Below are 25,034 nucleotides of genomic sequence, written 5' to 3' on the forward strand. Positions count from 1 at the left end.
GTCTTAATTATACAAGATTTCTCCTCTTCTTCACTTCCTTGGTGTCTGATGTCAGGTGCGCAGCTGGAAATCCCGCGCCTGCGCATTCTTCCTGCCGTCTTTCCTCTGAACTGTTCCGCCCTTCTGTGTTTTAAGATTGTGTTTAAAACTCTGTTGCCTGCGCACAACAAAATTGAAGACTGTTGACTCAGAAGGGCAGAACCGTGCAGGTGAAAGATGGCAGGAATAATGTGCAGGCGTGGGATTTCATGTCTCGCACCTGATGTCACAGAGACTCTAAAGAAGAGAAGACGAGGAGTATCTTGTATCATCCAGGCACAACTCATAGCCTTGAAGATCAAAGCTATAAAAGATGATTTTTACAGAACAAGCCATCATGCAGGAGGCACACAGGTATGATTAATTTCAGTTTGCCCATATTAATAAATCAAAAAGCTCAAAAGGGTGACAGATTCCCTTTAATGTCACCCATAATCTGTACAAATCCATTTAGAAACAATCTGAAACCATTTTGAGGGGTACAATAAAAATGTTGGAACTAAAATAATGTGGTTGCTTAAATGTGAACAACCTCTTAAAAATGGGGATGTATTGTTGTCCAAAATTCAAACTGATGTTTAGTAGCAGGTAGTACAGGATGGTACAATAACATTTCCAAGGATTTAGATATGTAAAGCCTTGGGAATGTTATTGTACCATTATTCTGACTGATAACTTTCAACAGTGAGATCACTTTGCTGTGTTGTAAGCCATTTATGAACCATGGCTAGCGAAAGCAAAATGTATCTAAGAAAATGTCAGGAATATCCTACTAGGACAGCTGAACCTTATATGGGGTTAACCAGAATTGCTGTAAATGATGGCAACTTTGTACTAACTGCTACAAAATAGCAGTTTATATGTGATTGGATAATTCTGGACATAATTACATCACCATACATCATAATTACAATAATATACATGGTATATATCATATTATAGAAGGGTGTTATCAGGATGTGGCTTAAAGTTGGCACTACAGTGACATTACAGAGGACTGTACCTCCCTCAGACATTGATGAAAAGACCAGAAAAAAAAAATCAGTCTTGGAGGATTCTAAGAGACCTACAGCAATATTAAGACTATGTGCACACTGAGTATTTGGTGCAAAAAATATCTGCAACATATCTGCATTATTTGGCACAAAAACGCACCACAAACTAGGTGCGTTTTTTACCATGCGTTTTTGTACCATGCATTTTTCATATTAAAAACGGTGGAAGGTCTGAAAACGAAGCGAAAAATGCTGAAAGAATTGCCATGCTACAGATTATTTTCTGCACCAAATCTGCAAGGGAAAAATAAGCAGCACATGTATGACACTTCAGGATTCACATTGACTTTGCTGGCATACGGATAGGCATGCAGATTTCTTACAAATCTGTACCCAAAAAGCATGACAAATGCGATAAAAATGCACTGTGTGCACATGGCCTAAAGGTGCTGTAGGAATCTCTGGAAAGTACTAGTTGTATACTACATGTGACAACAATATTGGCTGGCTTGTGTCGTAGGCTGGCAAGACTGAAGCCTTTTCCGACAAAGAAAAGCATAGTTTTTAGGGAGGGGGAGTCGTATATAACACTCATTCTTCATTTTTATAACTACTTCGCTGGCAGCACCGGTTTCCTTGGAGTGTATGAATACAGTCTCATTACTTCTTTGTTAAAAATGTGTCATGTTTTAATGAGACCAAAGTATAACTTTTTAATTTTAAAATATGTTTGCTGCAAAACCAACACTGTACATCACCAAAAGAACATCCTACTATGAAGCATGGTGGAGGCAGCATTATGCTTTTGGGATTTTTTTTTTTTTGGCAGCTGAAACAGGCTTTAGAAAAGGTAGAGGGAATTTAATAAAAAGTTCCAAATAGAAGTCAATTTTGAATTAAAACCTTCAGACTTCTGCTAAAAAGATCAAGAGGAATTTCACCTTTCATCACATCAACGACCCTAAGCATACCTCCAAATCCACAAGAGAATAGTTTTGCCAGATGAAGATGACTGTTTTCAAATTGCCCAGACCTGAATCCTATTGAAATTCTGTGGTTGACCTTGAGGGCTGTACCCAGGGGATGCCCTCGCAGTCTACTGCAAGGAAGAGTGGGCACAGATTGCAAATTCTAGATGTGCCGTGCTGATAGACTCCTAACCAAATAGACTGAATGCTGTCATACATTCAAAGGGTATGTCAACAAAGTATTAGTTTAGGGTTGTGCATATTTATGCAACCACATTATTATAGCTCTTTATTTTTATTTTTGCACCTGAAAAGATTTCAGGTTGTTTCTCAACTGAATTGTACAGACAATAAAGGTGGAAAAACTTCTGAAATGATTGTGCTTGGTATGATTATTATTTTTTTTTGTCTTTCATGACAAACACCTGCCAATTTGAGATGTGTAGATTTTTTTATATCCACCACTTGTTCAGCAGATGATGGTTGGCTGAAAGCGAACAGTACTTTTTTTTTAATTTTTTTATTTTTTCCTTTTTGCTTTAATCCCTAAAGAACTGTTTAACTTAAAATGTTTCTTCCTTTGTAGTTTTTTTTTTTTTTTCAAGTGGTGAGAAAAATAGAGGGTTTTTTTTTTAAAAAAAAAAAATGACTTGTCGCCATTTCATGAGATCTATAATGATTTTATTTTTCCATCATGTGAGCTGTGTAAGGTCTTAGCTGGCATTTTGTTATACCATCTGGGGTACATGTGACATTTTGATTTGCTATTTATTGTATTTTTGCAATGACTGAAAACCCACAATTTTTGAGATTTTTATTTATTTTTATTTTTTTTTTTGCTAGACTTTTACAGGTTTAGCTATCATTTATACTATATACTGCAATATGTTAGTATTGTGGTATATAGTGTAAATGTACTCCTATGTGTTCCAAAAATTTTTATTAATTTTAAAGGGGTAGGATAATACAGGAAAGAAAAGGAATTATCAGTTAAAACACATTTTTCCAATAAACAAATTCTTGAAGGGAAGTGGGTGGGAAAGGAAGGGGGAAGGGAAATGTGAAGAACTTTATTAAGGGAGGGGAAGAGGGGGAAGGGAATGGAGGATCAAGCTACGTAAAACATTCTTCATAACTGTAAAAGCTTAAAATGTTGATATATAGCAATGCATTAAAATATAACTTGTAAAATATAAAAAACAGAGAAGAGAGAAGAAATAGAGAATACTAGAACAGGAAAGAAAGAAGGGAGAGAGCATCCTGAAGGAAAGGGGAAGCTCCTTAACAATGTCAAGGGAATATATTTGCCCAAGGCTGCCATCTGCGGCAATATGAAGGATAAGCGTTAACTGTGGCATGACACATTTCATAATAGTTGTGGAGAGTTATTTTTTCAATTACTTCTGTTATGGCAATGGCATTTTTTGCCACTAAAAAAATATGGATAACAATAGGCCTATAGATGGGAGATACTAAATCGATATCAAGAGCAAGAAGTGCCAACTGTAGAGACAGTTTAATGTGGTTTCTTGTAATTTTATTAATAAGACCAGAGATCTCGGTCCAAAACGGTTTTATCTTTGGGCAAGACCAAAAAATATGTAAAATATCCCCCCTTAAACCGCAATCTCTCCAGCAAAGGTTGGAGTAAATCAGAGAGATTTTATTCAGTTTGGAAGGCGTATAATACCATCTGGAGAAAAGCTTAAAATGTGATTCAAAAAGATTAGTGCAACTACCTGATCGGTAAGCCCATTTAAGGCTATTCTGCCAATTTGTTTCTGAGAAAACTTTACAAAGATCTTTCCCAATTAAGAGCATGTGATGATTTCACAAATTGGAGCTCTTCATTAAAGATATCGTAAATATTTCTGGTCTTCCACAGAATAGAACTGTCTGGATTAGAAAAAAGGGAATTCACAGATGAAGGTGTTTACTTTTTATCAGGTTATGGATGATGTTTTTAATGGACAAGAATGGGTGAAAGTCTGAATTCAACAAGGCAACTTTCTGTTTTAATTTCTGGAAGGAGGTAAAATCGGACTCTTCAAAGAAATCTCCAACTGTCTTGATGCCCCTGTCTATCCATGCTTTGAGATCCGACAATTCCTCAACAATCGAAACAGAAAGATCTTTAATACTGTCTATTTTTAAAGAATGGGACTTTAGACTTCTTGTGGCAAATTTCTTCCAGGCGAAGATGGCGGCGGAAATAGTTGGGTGTTTGGGGAGAGGAAGGAAAGGATTAATTATATGGTGGAGAATTAAACTACGAAGGGAGGAATATTTGTTGTAGGAGAGTTCGAGGTCAACCCAGGCCGACTCTGAATTGTTGACAATTCAGTCTCTACTATGATTGATTAAAAAAGAGTGGTAATATGCCATTATATTGGAAACATCGAATCCACCTCTAATTTTACGTTTAAAAAGAAGATTCTTTTGTACCCTGGGTTTTTATTGTTCCAGATAAATCTATTAAGGAGATTTTGAAGTTGATTAAGAAACTTAAGAGGAATAATTAGGGGAATGGCTCTAAGAATATATAAAAGTTTGGCAAGGGAAATCATTTTAAATAAGTTAATTCTTCCTAACCATGACAGATCTTTTTTAGAGAAGTTTTTGAAATCATTTTCTAGAGATTTGATGATACTTTCCAAAGTTACATTAATTAAGGAATGCTCGTTTTTTGTTAAAGTAATACTAAGGTATGTAAAAGTGTCAACCCATTCAAAAGAGATACGTTTTATGTTGTCCATAGAGGATTTGTCAAAGAAAAAGGGGAGGACCTTAGATTTAAACATATTCAGTTTGAAATATGAAACGTCTGCGAAATAGTTCAATTCTTTCAAAGTCTCTTCAATAGAGTTGTAGGGGTCAGATAAGGATAAAAGGGTATCATCAGCAAAAAGTCTAACTTTATAACTTCTTTTTCGAGTACAAATTCCCCTTATTTTGACATTCCTTCGTAAACGTTCTGCCAAAGGTTCCATAGTAATTGCAAAAAGTAAAGGAGATAAAGGGCACCCTTGACGAGTGCCATTAGTAATAACAATGGGCTTTGACAGATAATTATTAGCGCAGACTCTTGCATGGTATGGATAAATTGGTTATTAAATCCGAATTTAAGTAGTGTGGCCTTAAGGAATTTCCAATTCACGCGATCAAAAGCTTTTTCTGCATCAAGGGACCACAAAATAGAAGGGGTCATTGATTTATTTATTAAATTAATCAAGTTAATTACTCTGCGGGTACCATCTGTTGTTTGTCTCCCCTGAATATAGCCTAATTGATCGTTATGGATAATTTTTGGCAACATTTTTTTAAATCTATTTGCAATGATTTTGAAAAAAATATTAATATCTGTATTTTTTAGGGAAATTGGTTGATAATTTGTAACTAGTTCAGGACTTTCTGAGGACTTGGGGATTAAAGAGATACTGGCTTGGAGGTTTTTGTCCGGTAAACTACCCTTTAATGATGCTTCATCGAAAAATTTCTTAAGATATGGGGAACGTAGAGGGCAAAATTGCTTGAAATAATTGTTAGAAAAGCCTTCTGGACCTGGAGATTTATTTAGTTTCAACTTAATAACCCCCCAAATTTCCTCAATTGAAATTGGTGAATTTAAATGGTCAAGTTGGGACTGGGAAATCGTAGGGAGATCTACCTGGGAAAGAAAATTATTGATAGAGGACTCATTGGGCTGCACAATAGAAGTCATTTTTAAGATTATATAGACCTGAATAAAAGTCCGCAAACTCGTCAACAATATGTTGAGGGTGGTATAAAAGCGAACCGTCGGATTTTTTAATTTTATTAATTTTTGTTTTTACTCTAAGGTGTTTAAGTTTTTGGGCCATAAATTTGGAAGGTTTGTTCCATGAAGAATAATATTTAATCCTCATGGATCTAATGAATTTGTCATAATCCTGAAAAAGAGCTGCTTTTAGTTCAAGTCTAGTATTAATGATATCCTGGTGTAAAGAAATTGAAGGAAAAGGAAGATTTTGTTGTTGCTGTTCCTTAATTTGGAGATTGTGTTGGATATTCTTAATTTTCTCTAACAAAAGTTTCTTGTGCGTGGAAGATATCCGAATGAGGGTTCCTCTAATAGTGGCCTTATGCGCATTCCAAACGCATAAGGAAGAGTTTATCAAATCGGAATCATTCTCCTTAAAGTAATTGTTAATAGATTGCTCAATTTCCTTTTTGTAGTCAGGTAAATTTAAGATAAAAGGGTTAACCTTCCAGAAGGATCCTTTCTGACAGGACCGACCAAGAGAAATCTCGCATGTGAAAGAACAATGGTCTGAAAATGAGCGGGGGTTGATCTCAAAGTTCCTGAATTTGGAAATGGTGAAGATATCGGTTAAAGCTAGATCAATCCTCAAAAATGATTTATGGGTATCTGAATAGAAAGTATACTCCCTAGAGGACGAATTAATACAACAGAACACATCAAATAACTCCCGTCTGGTGATCCATGGGTCTAGAGCGAGAAACGACTGTCTATTTGGTGCAGTAGAGTCAATGTGACCATTTGGGACTAGGTTAAAATCTCCTAGAATAATGAGAACACCTTTTGAGCGCTTGAATTTTCTTAAAGAGTTTATTAAAAAAATGTTGTTGTTTACGATTAGGAGTGTATATATATATATATATATATATATATATATATATATATATATATATATATATATATATATATATATATATATATATATATATATATATATATATATATATATATATATATATATATATATATATATATTATATATAATATAATATAATATTGCGGAAATCTGAAGATCAAACCAAAATATTATCTCTCCCCAATGGGTCTTTGTCCTCAAAAATAAACTCAAATGATAAGGATTTCTTTATAATGGTAGAAACCCCTGTTTGTTTTTTTTCATTGAAAACGTTAAAAATATAGGGATAATTTTTGTGTCTAAAGATAGTGATTGTCTCTAGCTAATTTGGTTTCCTGAGTACAGATCACATTACCCTTATAGGAATCAATCTCCTTTCAAAGAAAATGCCTTCTTGCTGGACTGTTTAGTCCCTTAACATTGAAGGACATAAATTTGGTTGTCATAGTTCAAGAATTTTTCCTTTTTTTTTTTTTTTCTTCCTTATTTTTTTCCCCCTCCCTTTCTTTGAAGGGGAAGGAAGGAAACAAAATAGAGAGAAATACAGAGGGAGAAAGTATGGAAAAAAAAAGGAGGAAAAGAAGAGATAAAGCAAGAAAGAGGGGAAGAGTCAAAGGGAAAAAAGGAGAAGGAAAGACAAGAAAAGGAAAACTAAAAAGAAAAGAGAGAGAGGAGAAGAAAAGGGGGGAAAAAACAAAACTCAGAAAAAATACTTACGAACAACAGAAGTAGTATGCAGACTAAAATGGCAATAATACTTACAAACAGTACCGTGTATAATGAATAAAAAGAATACCTAAAATAGAAATACCTAAAAGAAAGAAAGCAGAAAAACAAAACACTCAAAAAAAATAAAAATTCAAGTAACAGCTAAGAAACTATGCCTCCGGGAGGAGATCCAGTAGTGAAACACTAAAACTACTGGAAAAAAAACTCCTTTTTGGGGTAAAAGTTTGTGATAGTCAGCCGAGAGGTCACCTTCTTGTAATAAAGAAAAAAGATAATGATCCAAAAAGAAATCCAATAAGTCACCAAATGACTATGTGAAAGATTCCAAGGTCCAAGTAGATGAGTCAGTCTCTCGAAAACTGCTGCAATATATTGTAGAAAGATAATAGCTGAAGAGGAAGATCCATCCAAGCCAGGAAATCAAGAAATAGAGAAATCAACCAGGAAGAGTTAAATTCTCCCGTTGTAGAAGTAGTCATCCCTTCGGGGGTCTTAATGTACTCCTATGAAACTTCATAAAAGACCACCAAAGATGAACTGCACATGGGCCATAAGCAGGCTGCCCTGATAACCCATTGGTGCTGTGTAATCACATTGCTAGTGGACAATGGCTAACAGCAGCAATTGGAGCTCTGCTCCAGCCACTGCTGTTAAGATAGATGCCAATTGCCTACATCTGCAGTGTATGGAGGGAGCTCAACTCCTGAGCCCCCTCCACACATGCAGACAGCAACACTGACATACAGGCACATTATTTTGTGTTAAAGAGTTAAATTAGTTGACCCAGCCAAAATTATGCTATAAACAGCCTACACAATGAACTCTGTTGAAGTTCAGTTTTTTAATTTTGTGTTTATAGTTTTTGCTGCTGTGACATACACAAAAAACAAATTATAAGTTAAAAAAAAATCAAACGATGCCCCATGTGTCTGATAAAAACACAATATATTTGGTTTTCCGCAAGAAAAAACTCCAATAGAAACTCCATAATGCTGTAAGGCTTTAATAGCGATTTAACTTTTATTCTATGAACCCGTTAGTAGTTTATTGTATTTTGTGTATTCTCATATCTTACATAATAGTCCAGTCTTGTGTGGTGATTGAAATGTATTTTTGCTTACTTTTTGTAGCCTTTTGAAGTGGATTTGTCCCATGTATATTTGGCTTACACAGAAGAGAGCCTTCGCCAGTCCTTAATGAAGCTCGACCGGCCTAGAACATCAAAAGGAAAAACAAGACCCAAGACAGGTCGGAGGTATGTATAAGGATTTGTAAAGCAAATGAAGTGCAGGGTCATAATGAACCTACAGTGCTTCATAACTGTCACAAATGGAAAACTACTGACAGTGTACCAAATGTTGCGTGTTTTAGTTTTTTTTTTTCTTTTGGGGAGGTGTAAACGACAGACTTTCACCATACGGCTTATTGTAACATGTGTTCTTATCAGTAACCGCTAATCAAAACCATATCATTTACTGCTTTTCATAAAGTTCATAAAAAGCAGTAAATCATCCTGCTTGTGTTATTGAGCTTGATCCACAGCTTTCTCCATATAGTATGATTTCCCCACAACCCTCCCACACTGTATGATGGCCCCACAGACCCCAACACAGTATGATCCCTCATAGCACCCCACAGACAGTTTATTGCCCCACAGCCCCCTACAAATTATGATCCAAAACTGCTTTCCATACAGTATGATGTCACCAAGTACCCCCACAAGTGAAAAAATAACTCAACTCTCCCATTCCTATGGTGTGCTGATTCAATCTTCACAGTGCCTGGTTGCTCTGACAGTGGAGCATATGGATATTATTGGAGCCATTAGGCAGACAGTTGTCAAGTGGCCACTTGTGAAAACATGCTGTTAACACCATGCATAAATCTGTCACAGCAACAATAAGACTATAGTCAGACTTACTACAAATCCGTACAGCCCGTAAGCAGTGCTAATCCATGGGGGTCTCGTCAATTATTAATTAATATTGACCCTCAAGATTCAGTAACTCAGTTCCTTATAAAAAAAATAAGCTGCTTTTAAGATGATTGTGGGCCATTTAGCTACAGGCTATAGTATCACCACTCTAAAATTATTATTATTGCAGATTATTTATTGGGTCTTGGTATATTTGGCATCAGTATTTGGACACTATGCACTTGACTTTGAGGACACTGAGTCTTTCTTTCTATTACATTACTTCTCACATAGAAGTATATATTATACCTTTTTTATTTTTTAATATATATGCTGAGATATGATTTTTTTTGTTGTTACTTGCCCAAAGCCTGAGTCTGCACTATTGAGAGTTTCTCATGACCTATCCCCTTCTAAATTCTGCATGGGATGTTGTAGACCTGGTGTGGACCCAAATCGCACATTGCTAGTCACACATACATACAAATATTTGGCATGTATGTACAATATATTTGAGACTAGGATGTAATTTAGGCAATTTTATAGATTATGAATAGTGATGGGCGGACACGGACTGTAAAAGTCCGGATCCACGTGGTTTCAAATTTACCAGAGTGCTGTTCCTAGGCCCGGGATTCCAGGTGTTGTTCCGGATCCAGCAACTCTGGAAATAATAAAAAAAATTTAAAATAAAAATAAAGAAAATAGGAATGAAGCAAGTAGTTCATACCGAGGCTCTGGCATGGCTGTACACTGCTCCAGTGGCCTCTCCTTCTCTTGCTGGGCTGCTCATTATTGCTCACCCATATACACTGCTTTCCCCGCCTACTGGCCGTTCTAGCATCTGTGATTCGTTACAGTCAGACGCGCCCCCAGCCTGTGTGACAGCGTCTGCCTGCAACCAATCACAGGCGCTGTCTGCGGGTCACTATTATTCAATAAAAATAAAAAAACTAATTGGCATATTATGATACCCAGCACAGGTAAATCATACGGCTACTGGCTACAGCCCCCAGCTGTGCACCTACCTTGGCTGTGTATCAAAATAGTAGGAACCGCTTGCAACTTTTTAAAAAATTATTTAAATAAATGATTTTAAAAAATACCGTGCTGTCCCCACCCCCCAATTTTGATACCCAGCCATGATAAGGCCCGACAGCTGGGGGCTAGTATTCTCAGACTGGGGAGGTCCATGGTTATTGGGAGCGCCCCAGCCTAAAAATAGCACCCCACAGCTGTCCCCAAATTGTCACATGCATTAGATGTGACAATCCCACTTTACCCGACTCTTCCTGATTGCCCTGGTGCAGTGGCAATCGGGGTAATATCAGGGGTTAATGACAGCAGACAACGGTCATCAAGCTCAAAATGAGTGATGGGTAGAGGTCTATGAAACCCCCCCATCACCAATCCTATAGTAAAGAGAAAAACGCAAACACTTGAGAAAAATCCTTTATTTGAAATAAAATACAACACCCTATTTCCCCTCTTTACTAAGCCCAAAAAGACCCTTGAAGATCCGCCGTAATCCACATGACGTCCCACGATGGTCCATGCTCTGCTACATCCGAGCCTGGAGAGACTGAAAACCTGTCCGATCTCCCCAGGCTCCGGGAAATGCTGACAAGGGGGACCCGGCTGGCAGAAGTGACATCACTCAGTTCACCAGATGTCATACCCAGGTTCCCACGGTATTACCTCTGGTAACCTGAAGCATTCTGGCTTAAAGTGCGGGGACGTGCCCGAAACCCCACCAGCCGTTTAGCAGTGACAGTGCGGGCTGACCCGCACTCCTCTACCCCCAACTGGCACTGTCACTGTTAAAGGACTGGTGGGGTGCAGGGCGTAGCCCTGCACATTAACACTGACAGTATCGGCTGGGAGAAGTGGAGCGTAGGCAGCCTTGCACTCCCCGAATCCCAGCCGGCACTGTCAGTGTTAAAGAGCTGGTGGGACATGGCCCTGCACTTTATGCCAGAGTGCTTCAGGTCACCAGAAGTCATACCGTGTGAACCCGGGTATGACCTTCGGTGAACTGAGTGATGTCACTGCTGACAGCCGGGTCCCCCTTGTCAGCGTTTCCCGGAGCCTGTAGAGATTGGACATGTTTTCGGCCTCTCCAGGCTAGGATTTAGCAGAGCCAGGACTATTGTGGGACATTGTGTGGATTATGACGGAACTTCAAGTCTTTTTGGGGTTAATAGGGCGTAAAAAGAAGGTGCTGTATTTTTAATTTTTCTCTGTATAAGTCTCAGACCTCTACCTATCACTAATTTTGGGCTTGATGACAATTGTGCACTGTCATTAATCTCTGATATTACGCCAATTGCCACTGCACCAGAGCAATTGGGAAGAGTCGGAATTGTCGCATCTAATGGATGCGACCATTTCAGAGTGGCTGCAGGCTGCTATTTTTAGGCTAGGGGCACCCAATAACTATGGGTCTCCCCAGCCTGAGAATATCAGCCCCCATCTGTTGGACTTTAGCATGGCTGGGTATCAAAATTGGGGGGGGCTCATTTTGTTTTGTTAATTATTTTAATAATTTATAAAAAAAAAAAAAAAGTCTCATGTGGTTCCTCCTATTTTGATACACAACCAAGATAGGCGCATGACTGGGGGCAGCAGCCTGTAGCTGTTTGCTTTATCTGTGCTTGGTATCATAATTCAGGGTAACCCTATGCCAAATATATTTTTTTTTTTTTTTTTTTTAACTTCTTCGTTTTATTAATTCCAAAAACATGTGGTACAGAATAAATCACACATAGCATTACTCAAGTACTTTCCAGGAATGTCTGTCAATAGCATGAACAAATAGTAACATTAACGGATAAGGTAATAAGATTTTCATAGCACTATCTGCACATCTGTCGACCTTGTCAACTGCATGCTACAACACTGATCCTGCCAGTACATACTGATATATATATAGCATGTAGTCAATTTTAATCAATGTAATCTGTAGTCTCTAAACCTAAAGAAAACGAAAATTAGTAACAATAACTATTCCTATTCTATACCGCCTAGCTATGCCACTGGAATGCGCTTCATTATCCAATACTGAGTATGAATCTATTATTGTACCAGTAATCAACCTGAGGCTTCTTCGAGTGTGCCGGGGGAGGAGTTCCACATATCCCAAATTTTCCTGAATTTTTCCGGATGTCCTCTATTAAAGTATACCACCCGCTCATATGGAATTATCGAGTTAACCAGTTTAATCCAGGCTCGCACAGTTGGATTTGAACCCCCCCATCCACCTCAAGGCAATTAATTTCCTGGCCAGGAACAATGTCTCTCTAAGAAGTATTCTTATGTAGTGATCTCCCATCCCGTCCTCCATTACTCCAAATAGGCACAACAGAGGGTTGCATGGAACAGGCATCAACACCATTGAGGACAACTGGGAAGTCACTTCCTGCCAATACGTGTATATGATCGAGCAATTCCACACCATGTGCAGAAAGTTTGCGTCTGGTCCATGGCATCGTGGGCATTTCGACGATCGGCGCTGGCCCATAGTAAATAAGCGAGTGGGAGTTAAGTATGCCTGATGTATAAAATAGCATTGTATCAATCTATTGTTGATGGATGGAGATACCATAGTTGGAGACTCCAGTACCTCATCCCACTCCTCTCCCTGTAGACAGGGAATTAGGAGCCTCCATTTATCCTGTACCGGCAACGGCACCGATTCCTCTCCAACCGATAACAGGTGTGTATAGATAGCTGAAATCATACCCCGGGGCCCCTGTGACTTCAGTATGCCTATCATTGGGAACGACGATATCAATGCCCCTGACCCTGTCCTCCGCAGGTGAGATTGAATCGCTGTACGGAGCTGCAGATACCTAAAGAATTGTGAGCGTGGAACATTATAATCGGTTTGTATCTGCCCAAAAGATTTAAAAACAGCAGTTCCTGATTACATAAAGATTTCCCAACTCGAGGACTGTATGAGCTATCCAAAACTGTGCCGACGGGTGGTCCTTTAGGGTAGGAAAGTAACCATTGCCCCATAACGGAAGCTCTGCCACTGTCCCCTCAAAGCGCGTTACTTTTTTGGCTTGTCGCCACACTGATCGTGCCAACCTTAAAATAGGCTACAGCCTCGGGACATTCGCCCTGTCCGACTCCAGAAAGCCCAACAGACAGTCTGCCCCTACCGCACGTGCCAAATGATCCTCTGAGTTAGGCAGCTGACAGTCCAGCATCCATGTATCCAGCATCTTGAGTTGTCCTGCTAAATAGTATAGGAAAAATTCTGGTAAGGCCATCTCTCCCAATGACTTATATCTCTGTAGGATGGACATCCGGAGTTTAGGCCGAGCCTTCCCCAAATAAAGGATGAGGTGAGTGAGTTAAGTGTGGAGAAGAAGGACCTGGGCACCAGCACCGCACTATGTTGCAGAGCATAGCTAAGCTTAGGAAAAATCAAAATCATTTTAATTAAATTTATCCTTCCGACCACTGAGAGTGGCAATTTTCCCCATAAGTTATACTTAAGTTTGACATGATCTAAAAGTGGTAATATATTCATCTTAAGATCCATTGTGTGGTCTTTCTGAATATGTATACCTAAATATTTGAAGCTAGATACAACAGGCAAGGGTGACATATCATCCATCGGGACCTCTGACCCATGTGTTAATGGCATTATGGCTGACTTGTTCCAGTTAATATAAAGGCTGGAGAATTCTCCAAATCTATTTATAGCGTCAATGACGACTGGCAAAGTGGCACGTGCCCTATCCATGAAGACAACCATATCATCTGCGTATAGGCCAATAGTGTCTGTGCGATTTGCTATGGTAATTCCCGTGATAGATGGATGAGTACGGATCCGAATTGCCAAGGCCTCGATAACTAAGGCAAATAGGGCAGGAGACAAAGGGCACCCCTGACGTGTACCTCGTCCCAAAGAAAACGGTGCAGATGATACATTATTGACTATGAGTCTAGCTGTAGGGGATCTATATAACATGTCAATCCAGTTACTGAACTTTGGGCCAAAAGCAAACCTCTGGAGACAAGCTGATAAAAAAGGCCATTCCACCGAGTCAAATGCCTTGGACGCATCCAGCGAAGCCAAGGCCCACTCGTTATCTGGAACCAATGTACTGTACTGCACTATAGACTGGACCCGTCTAATATTTATAGAGGTATTTTTCCCTGGCATAAAGCCGGTCTGATCCGGATGTACTATGTCCAGTATGACAGAGTTGAGCCGGGATGCCAATATTTTGATGAAGATCTTATAATTAACATTAACTAATGATATAGGTCGATAGGATCCACACTCCAAAGGGTCCTTTCCCTCTTTCTTCAAAACAATAATATGTGCCTCATAGAAGGAAGCAGGCAACAAGCCACCATCAGAGAAATGCGAGAAAACTTCCAGAAGAACCGGGGCCAGGGTCTCAGAATACTTGACATAGAATTCTATAGGAAAGCCATCCAGGCCCGGGGCCTTCTCCCTTGCCATCTCAGATATGGCCGTAGTTATCTCTTCTATTGTAATATCTGCATCTAGGAGCTCGCACTGTGTGTGTGACTCAAAGTGGGGAACTCTAAATCTGCAAGATAGTCTAAGCAGTCCTGGGTTCCATGAACGCTTCTGGAGCTATAAAGTGTTTTATAAAAGGTGCAGAAACTTTGTAAAATGTCTGCTGGGGATGTAACAATCGTACCATCAGCTTCTCGTATACCCAGTACTGTATTAGAAGCGTTTTGCTGTCTAACCATATATGCCAACAATTTTCTTGACTGGTTCCCCAACTCAAAATATGACTGCCGAGTAAAAAACAGTTTACGCTTAGACTTGGTCTCTGAGTGTTGCACATACGATCTATATGAATGTAACCATTCCGTCCTATTCCCCGCTGTCGGGTTTGATATATACCTTGCCTCTAGGGTCCTAAGTCGCCCCTCAATTTCTTCGTCTTCTTGTTTAGTCAACCGTTTTATATATGTAATAGTCGAGGACAGACACCCACGAAGTTAAGCTTTGAGGGTATCCCACACCAAGTTATTTCGGGGTTTAGGGTGGGCTGCCAAGAATTCCTCTAGTTGAAGCGGGGTTCTGTCACTTTGATCAATTAATTTGAGCCAAAAGGGATTTAGTCGCCAGGAAGGTCTATTAATACTCTGGTCAAATTTAAGAGTCAGGGTCACCGGACAATAATCTGAAATACCCCTTACCCCATGGACCACATTATCCACCCAGGTTGCTACGTTGCTCGACCCAAAAATATAGTCCAGACGGGACAACGTGCGTCTCGTGGAAGAATGGCAGGTGAACTCCCGTGTATTAGGATGTCGCAGCCTCCAGAGGTCCACCCACCCTCCTCCCTCTATGCACTGTCTTAGTCAGTCAAAGTCGAGGTCGCGGGCCGCGCTACCCCATCTAGCCTAAACCTATCCAAGTCCTCGTCGACCACTAAGTTAAAGTCCCCCATACATAGGATATACGCATCCGGATAATTAAGGGCAAAGCTTAGCGCTTGTTTGAGAACTGAAGTACGGGCAGGTGGGGGATTATAAATACATAATAGAACATAGTCCCTGGAATCTATAGATGCAAATACAAATACAAACCTCCTTCCGGGTCTCTTCTAACCACCTTGGCTTCCCACCGGACAGATCTATGTACCAAAAGGGAAACTCCACTAGAATAGCTGGTGTGAAATGTATGTGCCACCCATTGTACCCATGGTTTCTTCACCACCTTAGCCGTGTCCCCTTGTGAGGTGGGTTTCGACCAACATCACCAGCTGAGCCCCACAACGCCTGATTTGGGAAAAGATCTTAACCCGCTTTTGGGTGACCCAAGGCCACGGACGTTCCATGTTGTAAAAACTAATTCCTGGCCCCATGTTATACGTCTTGCCTCTATATGACCAGGATCACAGATACAAGTATGTAGATCTTGTATGCCGCAGAAAGGACTCCTCCCCCAGCATTCAGCCTCCTTTTCAGATTTCTCTCGGCCACATCTTATCCTACAATAAATATATTTAGCACACCAGCAGCATTATGGATATCCCTGTAAAAAAGCAGGGTTTAATAACCATATTACTGTTAACCAAAAAAAACAGCAACAAGCTCCGGAACCTCTTCTCGGAGTCCTATTAAGCATCCCAATTACCAATGGGGATACCGTCACTGAACACAGTGTCCTAGTATAGGTGGTGTGGGAGCGCAAGATTCAGGGCTCCCATTCTGCCAGCATCCAGACCCCAACGCATTTCTCCAGCCCCCGAGACACAAAAAGTCCAGAATAGCTTAAGAGAAACGACAGTAGAGAGAGGGAGTCACAGTAAGGAGGGAGCCCCAAAGGAAAAAACCTCTGCCATTTGAGCACAATCTCAACGCCCTTTGTTCCCCGACCCCGGGTGGAGCCGGAGCCAGTCCTCTGCTTCCGAGGGAGTGGTGAAAAAAAATGAGGATCCTTCACGTACTATGCGGAGCAGTGCAGGGTATAGCATGGAATATGCAATGTGTCTGTCCCTGAGCTTCTTTTTCACCTCCAGGAAATGAGCTCTATGTTTCTGGAGGTCCACAGAGAAGTCCGGGAAGATTGAAAGAGTGGTGTTGTTGTATTTGAGTGGGCCCTTCAGTCTAGCCAAACGGAGAGTTATATCCCTGTCCCTACAGTTGAGAAGTCGTGCTAAGAATGGCCGCGGTGGCGCACCCGGAGGTAAGGGCCTGGTCGGGACCCTATGTGCTCTCTGAACCGCGAAGGTGGATGAAAACTCGTCCCCAAGAGTAGATTTGAACCACTCCTCCAGGAAGTGTTCTGGTTGTTGACCCCCAGATTTCTCAGGCAGCCCAATTATTCTGATGTTATTGCGGCGCATACGATTTTCCAGGTCACCCGCTTTCTGGCGCCACGAATTCATGGACCCAGCCACCTTTGTCAGTTTAGTGGCCAGTGGTGTAATTTTATCCTCTAGCTCAGATACCCTTGTCTCGACTTCAGTGGTACGTGTTTTCAGGGTCTGCAGATCCTGACGTAAGAGGCCCATCTCCGTGCGTACCTCCTCAATCTTCCCCGAAAGAGAGGTTTTACACGTGGATATCGCCTCTAACAATTGTTCATATACATGTCTTAGGGTCAGATCATCTTGGCCTCCTTTTATCCTCTGCTGTTGGTTTCTGATCCCCATGGTTCTCTGAACCCTTGTGAGAAGTAGCCCTCATAGCTCTGGGAGTGTCTGAGGGGTTCCCTCTAGCAAATTCCTTGAGCTTGTCAGCGGCTCCTGAGTTCTTGGGGGGGCTCATGATGCCTCTCCAGGTATATATGTAATCAGGGAGAGGGTGTTTGTGGCCTCCTGCCCACCTCCCAGTAGCTGGATGACAACTATGGAGTTGGGTATCAGCGATGAGGGTCCCCAATCCAAGCCCCTGTATTATATGTGGCTAGCAGTTTGTAGCTGGGTTATACTGTGGGGGATGGGAGAGGGGAGAGGAATTCTTAGAGGTGTACTGTGTGTCTGGGGAAGAACCGTGGGTCCCTTTTTTCAGGGCACACACCACAGATCCTCCAGCACATATGAAGTCCCTTCACCGCTGCTAGGCTGTGTAAAGCTGCCTCATGCTGACAGCCAGCCTGCGGCCTGTAATGTAAATATCCTCCAGCACTCACTGTGTCTCCGGTTTCAAGGCCACCCACTGCTCTCCTGAGCACAGCTGATTGCTCCAGTCGGATCCTTTTTATCTCTGCGGGGAGTAGGTCTCCAATTGTCAGATCTGCAGGACGCTGCACACACTCTGCAAAACTGGCAGCATGCAGGCAAAATGGCCACTGTGTCTCCCTCTCCAGACTCACAGATCTTCACCACCACTGCCAGAAGCCTGGGGAAAGTTCCAGTGGAGTTGCTGGGCTGTAGGTGAGGTTCTCCATGCAGGAGGAAGAGCTGGCTGTCGATTGGGGACTGATTGCCAGGTATATTGCAGGATTTTAAGTACAGATCACGTGAGCCCCTCTAGCCTGCGACCGTTCTGCTTGGCTACATAGCCACGCCCCCCTATATTATTTATTTTTACTGTATGATTTAGACTTACAGACAGCACCTGTGATTGGTTGCAGGCAGACGCTGTCACACAGGCTGGGGGCGTGTTTGACTGCAACCAATCACAGACGCTAGAACGGCCAATGGGCAGGGAAAGCAGTGCATATGTAATGAAAGTAATATGCGGCCCCTGAAGTGAAGACGCGGCCGTGCAAGCAGTGTACAGGTACCCTAGAGCCTCGGTAAGTACAGCGCGCCTGCTCCTATCCCCCTATCCCTTCTACCAACATTTTTAATCGCTGGATTTCGGTCTCCATAGACTTATATGGAGACCAGAATCCGGACCGGATCGGATCTTATAAACCAGATAACAGGGCCCCGGTTATTTGCAAGTCTGCTAATCACTAATTACGAACATGTCTCCTGTAGTGTCTTTGCACTGACAGTTTATATATTTATGTAAATGTGTACAACTTGTGTAAAAGTATATATCCAGATATATCAAAGTAATTTAACAATCAGATTGTATCTTTATTAACCACAGTATATCACCTTTCCTTCCCTGTAGGAAGCGGTCAGTAAAACCAGAAGCAGTGATTGACTCATTGCTCCAGTAGCTGTTTTCTGTACTGAGCTATAAAGAACGTGGTGTGCTGGCAGAACAACGGTCTGAGATGGAATTGTTCACCCCCGATGCAATGTAGACTGCAGGGAGGCAGATTGTAATGGATACTTTTGCGTAGGCTTTGTATGATAACCCTTGTGAAACATGTGTCTTATTATATTGTGACATGCCTCATTATCGTAGGGTCATAATTAACATTCATCCTTGGCGATGGATATAATGTCACATGTCTCCTGTGTCGTACCAGGGCAGGTAGCATTTCAGATCATTTACCAAGAATCTTCTATTTTTCCCTTGAGTTATCTGTGTAACCTTGCTTGCATGGTAACATTGCACGGCATATGACCTGGCAGCTCTGTGTATATAATTTTATCATATTTATATCAGAATTGGGCAACCTGTAGCTCTGAGCATGGTGTTGCTTGTAGTTCCACTCCATCTGGAGAATTACCTAGCCCGACCTCTACAATTTTGCATGTTGCTTTTTGTGTCTACTGCCAGTTAAGCATTGAGTCTTCGGCTGGTTCTCTCTCATCCTATCCAGAAAGGAAAAAAAAAAGAATCTTAATGGTGTTGTTGCTTGAAAATAATTACTTATCCACAGTAAATCACACGCCACAGGATGGATGATAACTTGTAGATTGATGGGGACGCAGAACTGGGAACCTTTATGCCTGTTAGAATAGAGCGAACAGTGGTCATGCTCAACAAGCACTACATACATTAACTATAGGGTTGCTGAGTGCTCACACTTTTCTAGCCGTCCAATAGAAAATAAATTGAGCTGTGGTTAGGCGTCCAACCTGCTCCTCTATATTATAACCGGTAAAAGTGCTCCATTGGGAATAAAAATGATTTTGTTCTACCAATCTATGTGGGTCCCAGGTGTGAGACCTCCACTGATCACCCATCCTGCAGGTGGATGTCCTTTTCTATGTATACGCCATTGAAATATATGGAGGGCACTTGATTAAATATCAGCCAAATATTTAATACTAGAAGGTGGCCCGATTCTACGCATCGGGTATTCTAGAATTTACGTATTGTGTAGTTCATGTATGATTTTTGTTATATATATATAGATGTTGTTGTGTGTAGTTACCAAGTGTTTGTGTAGGGCGCTGTACATGTTCTGGGTGTGGCGGGGGGTGAGAGCGGTGTTGTTTGTGTGTTGCGTTGTGTGTGTTGCGTGTGTTGCGTTGTTTGTGGAGCGCTGTGTGTCTGTAGCATTGTGTGTGTGTTGCGTGGTTTGTGTGTGTTTTGGGGGGAGGTATGTTTTGTGCAGTGTGTGTGTTGCGCGGTATGTGCGTATATTTATGTATGCCGCGGTGTTTGTGTGTTGGGTGTTGTGTGTGTGCAGCGTTGTCTGTGTGTGTGGGTGTCTGTGTAGGGCGGTGTTTGTGTTTCCCAGTGTGTGTGTGTTGTGCAGTGCGCGTGTGTGTGTGTTGGGGGGAGGTGTGCACCTCCCATCGTGCTCCATCCTCCATGCTGCGCACCCCCCATCGTGCTCCATCCCCCAAGCTGCGCACCCCCCATCATGCTCCATCCCCTAAGCTGCGCACCCCCCATCGTGCTCCATCACCCATGCTGCGCACCCCCCATCGTGCTCCATCCCCCATGCTGCGCATTCCCCATCGTGCTCCATCCCCCATGCTGCGCATTCCCCATCGTGCTCCATCTCCCATGCTGCGCACTCCCCATCGTGCTCCATCCCCCATGCTGTGCACCCCCCATAGTGCTCCATCCCCCATGCTGGCCGCAGCATCAGCCTCTGTGCCCGCAGCATCAGCCTCTGTGCCCGCAGCATCAGCCTCTCTGCCCGCAGCATCAGCCTCTCTGCCCGCAGCATCAGCCTCTCTGCCCGCAGCATCAGCCTCTCTGCCCGCAGCATCAGCCTCTGTGCCCGCAGCATCAGCCTCTGTGCCCGCAGCATCAGCCTCTGTGCCCGCAGCATCAGCCTCTGTGCCCGCAGCATCAGCCTCTGTGCCCGCAGCATCAGCCTCTGTGCCCGCAGCATCAGCCTCTGTGCCCGCAGCATCAGCCTCTGTGCCCGCAGCATCAGCCTCTGTGCCCGCAGCATCAGCCTCTCTGCCCGCAGCATGAGCCTCTCTCCTCACAGCCTACCCCAACATCAGCCTCTCTTCTCTCAGCCTCCCCCCTCCCAGCCTTCCCCAGGATCAGCCTCTCTCCTCCCAGCCTCCTCCAGCACGCCGTGCTCCTCTGCCGCCACTCACAGATCCGATCGCATACACTCACACCCACCCACCCGATCGCATACACTCGCACCCACCCACCCGATCGCATACACTCACACCCACCCGATCGCATACACTCACGCACACACACATTGACGATATTACACATAGGCGCTCATACTCACAACATCCGGAGATACCACATGCTTCCGGCCATGTGATCCTCCGGCAGGTCCTGAAAGCTCACAGCACAGTACCGCCGCCGAGAAGCAAGCGATATCCCAGGATGATGTGATGTGTGTGTGAGGTGTGTGTGAGAGTGAGTGTGATCTGATGTGTGTGTGTGTACTCACCTGGGGCTCCGTGTCAGTTGGGGGAATGCGTGTGGGGGCGGGGCCAGAGCGAGCGTGCATTGCGTGAGGGGGGCGGGGCCTGCAGAGAGCCGGGGCGAGAGGCCAATCCGTGTGGGGGGGCGGGGCCATGGCGAGCCCAGCGGCCAATCAGCTTTGTGTCACCGTAAGGACACAATTTTGGAGCATGACAGACAGACAGAATAAGGCAATTATATATATAGATGACATAAACCCTTATGAACAGTTACGCTTTTGCTGGAGCTTCCATTTAACAACCTAGATAAAAAAAAGATTAGAGGCCCCCAATTCCAATCTACTAATAAAGATTTGCTTTTAGCCAATTCAGCATGATATCCCTTTCCAAACTATAATATATAACCTAACATGTCCTATTCAATTTAAGCACCCATTGTATTTTCTGTGCAAACACTATTGTCAGATGGATAAATTAAAGTTGGTAATTTTGAGCCTCTTTACAAAAGAACTGAGCGAATAGTATATGTTGTGTCCCTGGTAATTCTGCAGAGACATCCCTACATTGTTAATGCCATCTTGCCTACATGCACAATGTTCCCTAGTCTATAGTGTATTCCCAATAGGATGTTACTGTATTTCACAGTGAAACCGCTTCATCGTCCTTCATTTCTACTTTATATTTATTTCATGTATATTTGTGTGGATATTTTGTGGCCTAATATACAGGTGTTTGTTTTTTAAATACCTTAAAGGAAAGTATGTCCATTTTATTTTATACGTCACTATGTTGTCCTTGTTTACTAGATTGACGAGTTATGGTTTTTTTTATGTAGCGAATGGTGAACCACAGAGTTGTATGAGAGTGTAGAACATATTTTCTGGAAAAGGTACAAAAGCAAGAAAAGGGTCCAGCTAATATCTATTAATAAGCCTCAGTAACCCTTCACATATGTCATATAGAGTATTATCTGATGTACTATACCTCACACAGGACATTTGTGAAGCATCACCTGCAGACGGACCAAGTACTGTAATTGGGCTGGGATGGTCCTAATCATTGCTGTCATTACAGATATCTCACCTGGAGCTGTTATGTTGTATAAAGGCATTTCCAGATTTATTCACTATGAAAGCCATACATGTGGAAATGTAGTCTTTAGCGCTCAAGGATAGTGTGGTCTTCCTATGCATGGCTCATAGCTTTTTAGGGACAGGCACTGTATGGCCTGTTCTCTACTATACATTTACGATCAGTAAGTTAGGCAGAGGCGTAGAGTACAAGTATGAATATACAGCTTCTTATCATTGTATGGCTATACAGGCTTATGTGAGCGTTGATATCTAGGGTTTCAGGCAGATAACCGAATTCAGAAATATTTTCTTATGTCATCCATTAAACCATTTCATTCAACTCCATCACATTTCAAGGTGTCAAACTTTACATATAACTTGGTTTATCTACTATCACTATCATCATTTCATAACCTCTCAGTATGAGTCCGACTTTTAAATAAATCTTACTTGTATTTGAACACTGTGTTGTGAATTATTTGGATGGTTCCTTTACCCATTTGTTCTCTTGATGTACATGGGAGCTGGTCCTATCGGCTCTGTAGAATAGCAAAAGGATCAGAAAAATGTCTATACAAGAAAAGGTTAATGCATATGGAGCTTTACACAACAGGTCTTGTATTTTTAATTCTAACATCAAGAATTATTAAAAAAGCAAAACAATTTTGACATTTTTTTACAAAAGTTTATCATATCCAAAATACAATGCCAGTAGAAGCGGTGAAAGAGGAGTATATGTTAAAAAAAACAACAAACAAACACGTGTAGCAATTACTAGAAGTCAGGTCCATCTAGAGCAGGGGTCTCTAACTCAGCTGGGTATATGGGCCGCACATAGAAAAAACATTACTTGAGGGGCTGCATTGATTGCAGGGCAAAGTGACATTTTTATTGGTACCATATTCATTTTTCCCTTTACACCTTTTGGATCGCTGTTTTTGAACATTTTTTTGCTCATTTGTTTTATTATTTTGCTTATATTTTATCCCTTTCTTGAAACCAGGAAAAAAAAGTGGGCAGGTGATAGTCACTTAAGGGAATTTCTGCTGAGCGCCGCAACACACAGGGTATACCAGGATCCTGATACAACAGTGAGCCCTGACCCTAGGAGAGGGGAGTGGGGTCACCTGCCCCTCACCTGAGGCTGATCCCTGCACTCCCTAATGTCCCTATTTGTCTCCTCCCACCTGTCGCTGATTATGTGCCTTGGGCCTTTGCTTGCCCTGAACTCTCCCTAGCTAGTGACAAGGCCAGTGAGAGCACTAGTATCACCACTGCAATAATACAACACAAGGGAAGGAAGACAGACAGGGGGCAATAGACACAAAAGGAAAAAGCTCCAAGCTCTGCTAATGCTGCTAAACACCACAGCTGCAACTTTCATGATTCCTCAGCTTCTTCCAGAGACTAGCTCCTTCCAAAGTGGTCAGCATAAGAATGAAGATTCTATCACCGGCGACAGATGGTAAGACATTATTATCATTTATTATTATAACGCCATTTATTCCATGGTGTTTTACATGTTAAAAGGGGTATACATAATAGGGACAAGTACATTAATCATAAAGTAAGACATGTTGCTTGTTAGAATGACAGGGAGTGGACACAAAAGAGGTGTACCTGGGATTACTAATATACAAAAGACAAGTCGGCTCACCCTTTCACTCTCATAGTTTGACTCCTAGATCCATTCAGAAAGGCCATGGGCTGGGACAAATAATCAAATAAGGAGAAAAAAATGATTCTGGCAGTGAAGGAGAACCAAAAATAGTGGATAAAATCTTTGTCGGCGTCAATGCATCCAAAAGTAAAAATAACATGTATACAGACATTGAAAAATATAAACCTGTTGGGGTTTCCCCCTAAATTCAATGTGTTTCAGCGTTGCCGGTGGCTATGTCTTAGTCATGGTTATAGTATAGATGATATATCCTGCTTCTTATATGTTGTGAAAGAAGTTGTCTCAGTATGGAAATAACGACCACCCCCCATAAGGTGTTGAATCCACTTTAGCTGTGATGGATATATAATGGTAAGTCATGCTGCAATTAGTTGGAAACAAATATAAGTAGAAAAATACTTTTCCCCACCATTTTCAGAGGTATACGCCTACTGGAGGCGGACACCCATATGTAGTAGACTGCGTTTGGGTGTCCACCTCCAGTAGGCGTATATGCCGGAAAATGGTGCACGACAGAGCACATGGTGACTGTCTGCTCCATTATAGTCAACTGCCTCGTTAGCACATACCTCTGAATCCTATTTTGAGGTGGTTCGGACTATGTAAGCCCCAACGGAACCACTAAACAGGACAAAACGCAGTGTGAAACCACCGTAAGGGAGAAATTATGGCCGTGGAGAGTATGGTGCTTGTGTAGAAATGATGCTATATGAATAGTTCAAATAAATAACATTACTTCTGTATTCACCTGCTTTCAAATACAAAACCTTTGCTACCATTTATTAATACATTAGTAATACATTATTTGAATTTTTCAC

The 25,034-nt window shown here is 41.8% G+C and overlaps 1 protein-coding gene across 3 annotated transcripts in view; it reads left to right on the forward strand.

The window, feature by feature from the left end:
* Positions 1–25,034, forward strand: part of KIF3A (kinesin family member 3A) — a 178,778-nt gene that overhangs the window by 125,332 nt on the left and 28,412 nt on the right. For 2 of the 3 annotated variants that reach the window (XM_075344579.1, XM_075344581.1), the window contains 2 exons: positions 8,517–8,641; positions 18,884–22,996. In XM_075344579.1, coding sequence (XP_075200694.1) covers positions 8,517–8,641; positions 18,884–18,932 — 174 coding nt within the window. In that variant the 3' untranslated portion in view covers positions 18,933–22,996. Of the gene's footprint in view, positions 1–8,516; positions 8,642–18,883; positions 22,997–25,034 lie in introns of those variants that run through there. The other variant, XM_075344580.1, reaches the window with a different exon arrangement.

The sequence above is a fragment of the Anomaloglossus baeobatrachus genome, chromosome 4 (genome assembly GCF_048569485.1).
Source record: "Anomaloglossus baeobatrachus isolate aAnoBae1 chromosome 4, aAnoBae1.hap1, whole genome shotgun sequence".
In the NCBI taxonomy this organism is placed as follows: Eukaryota; Metazoa; Chordata; class Amphibia; order Anura; family Aromobatidae; genus Anomaloglossus; species Anomaloglossus baeobatrachus.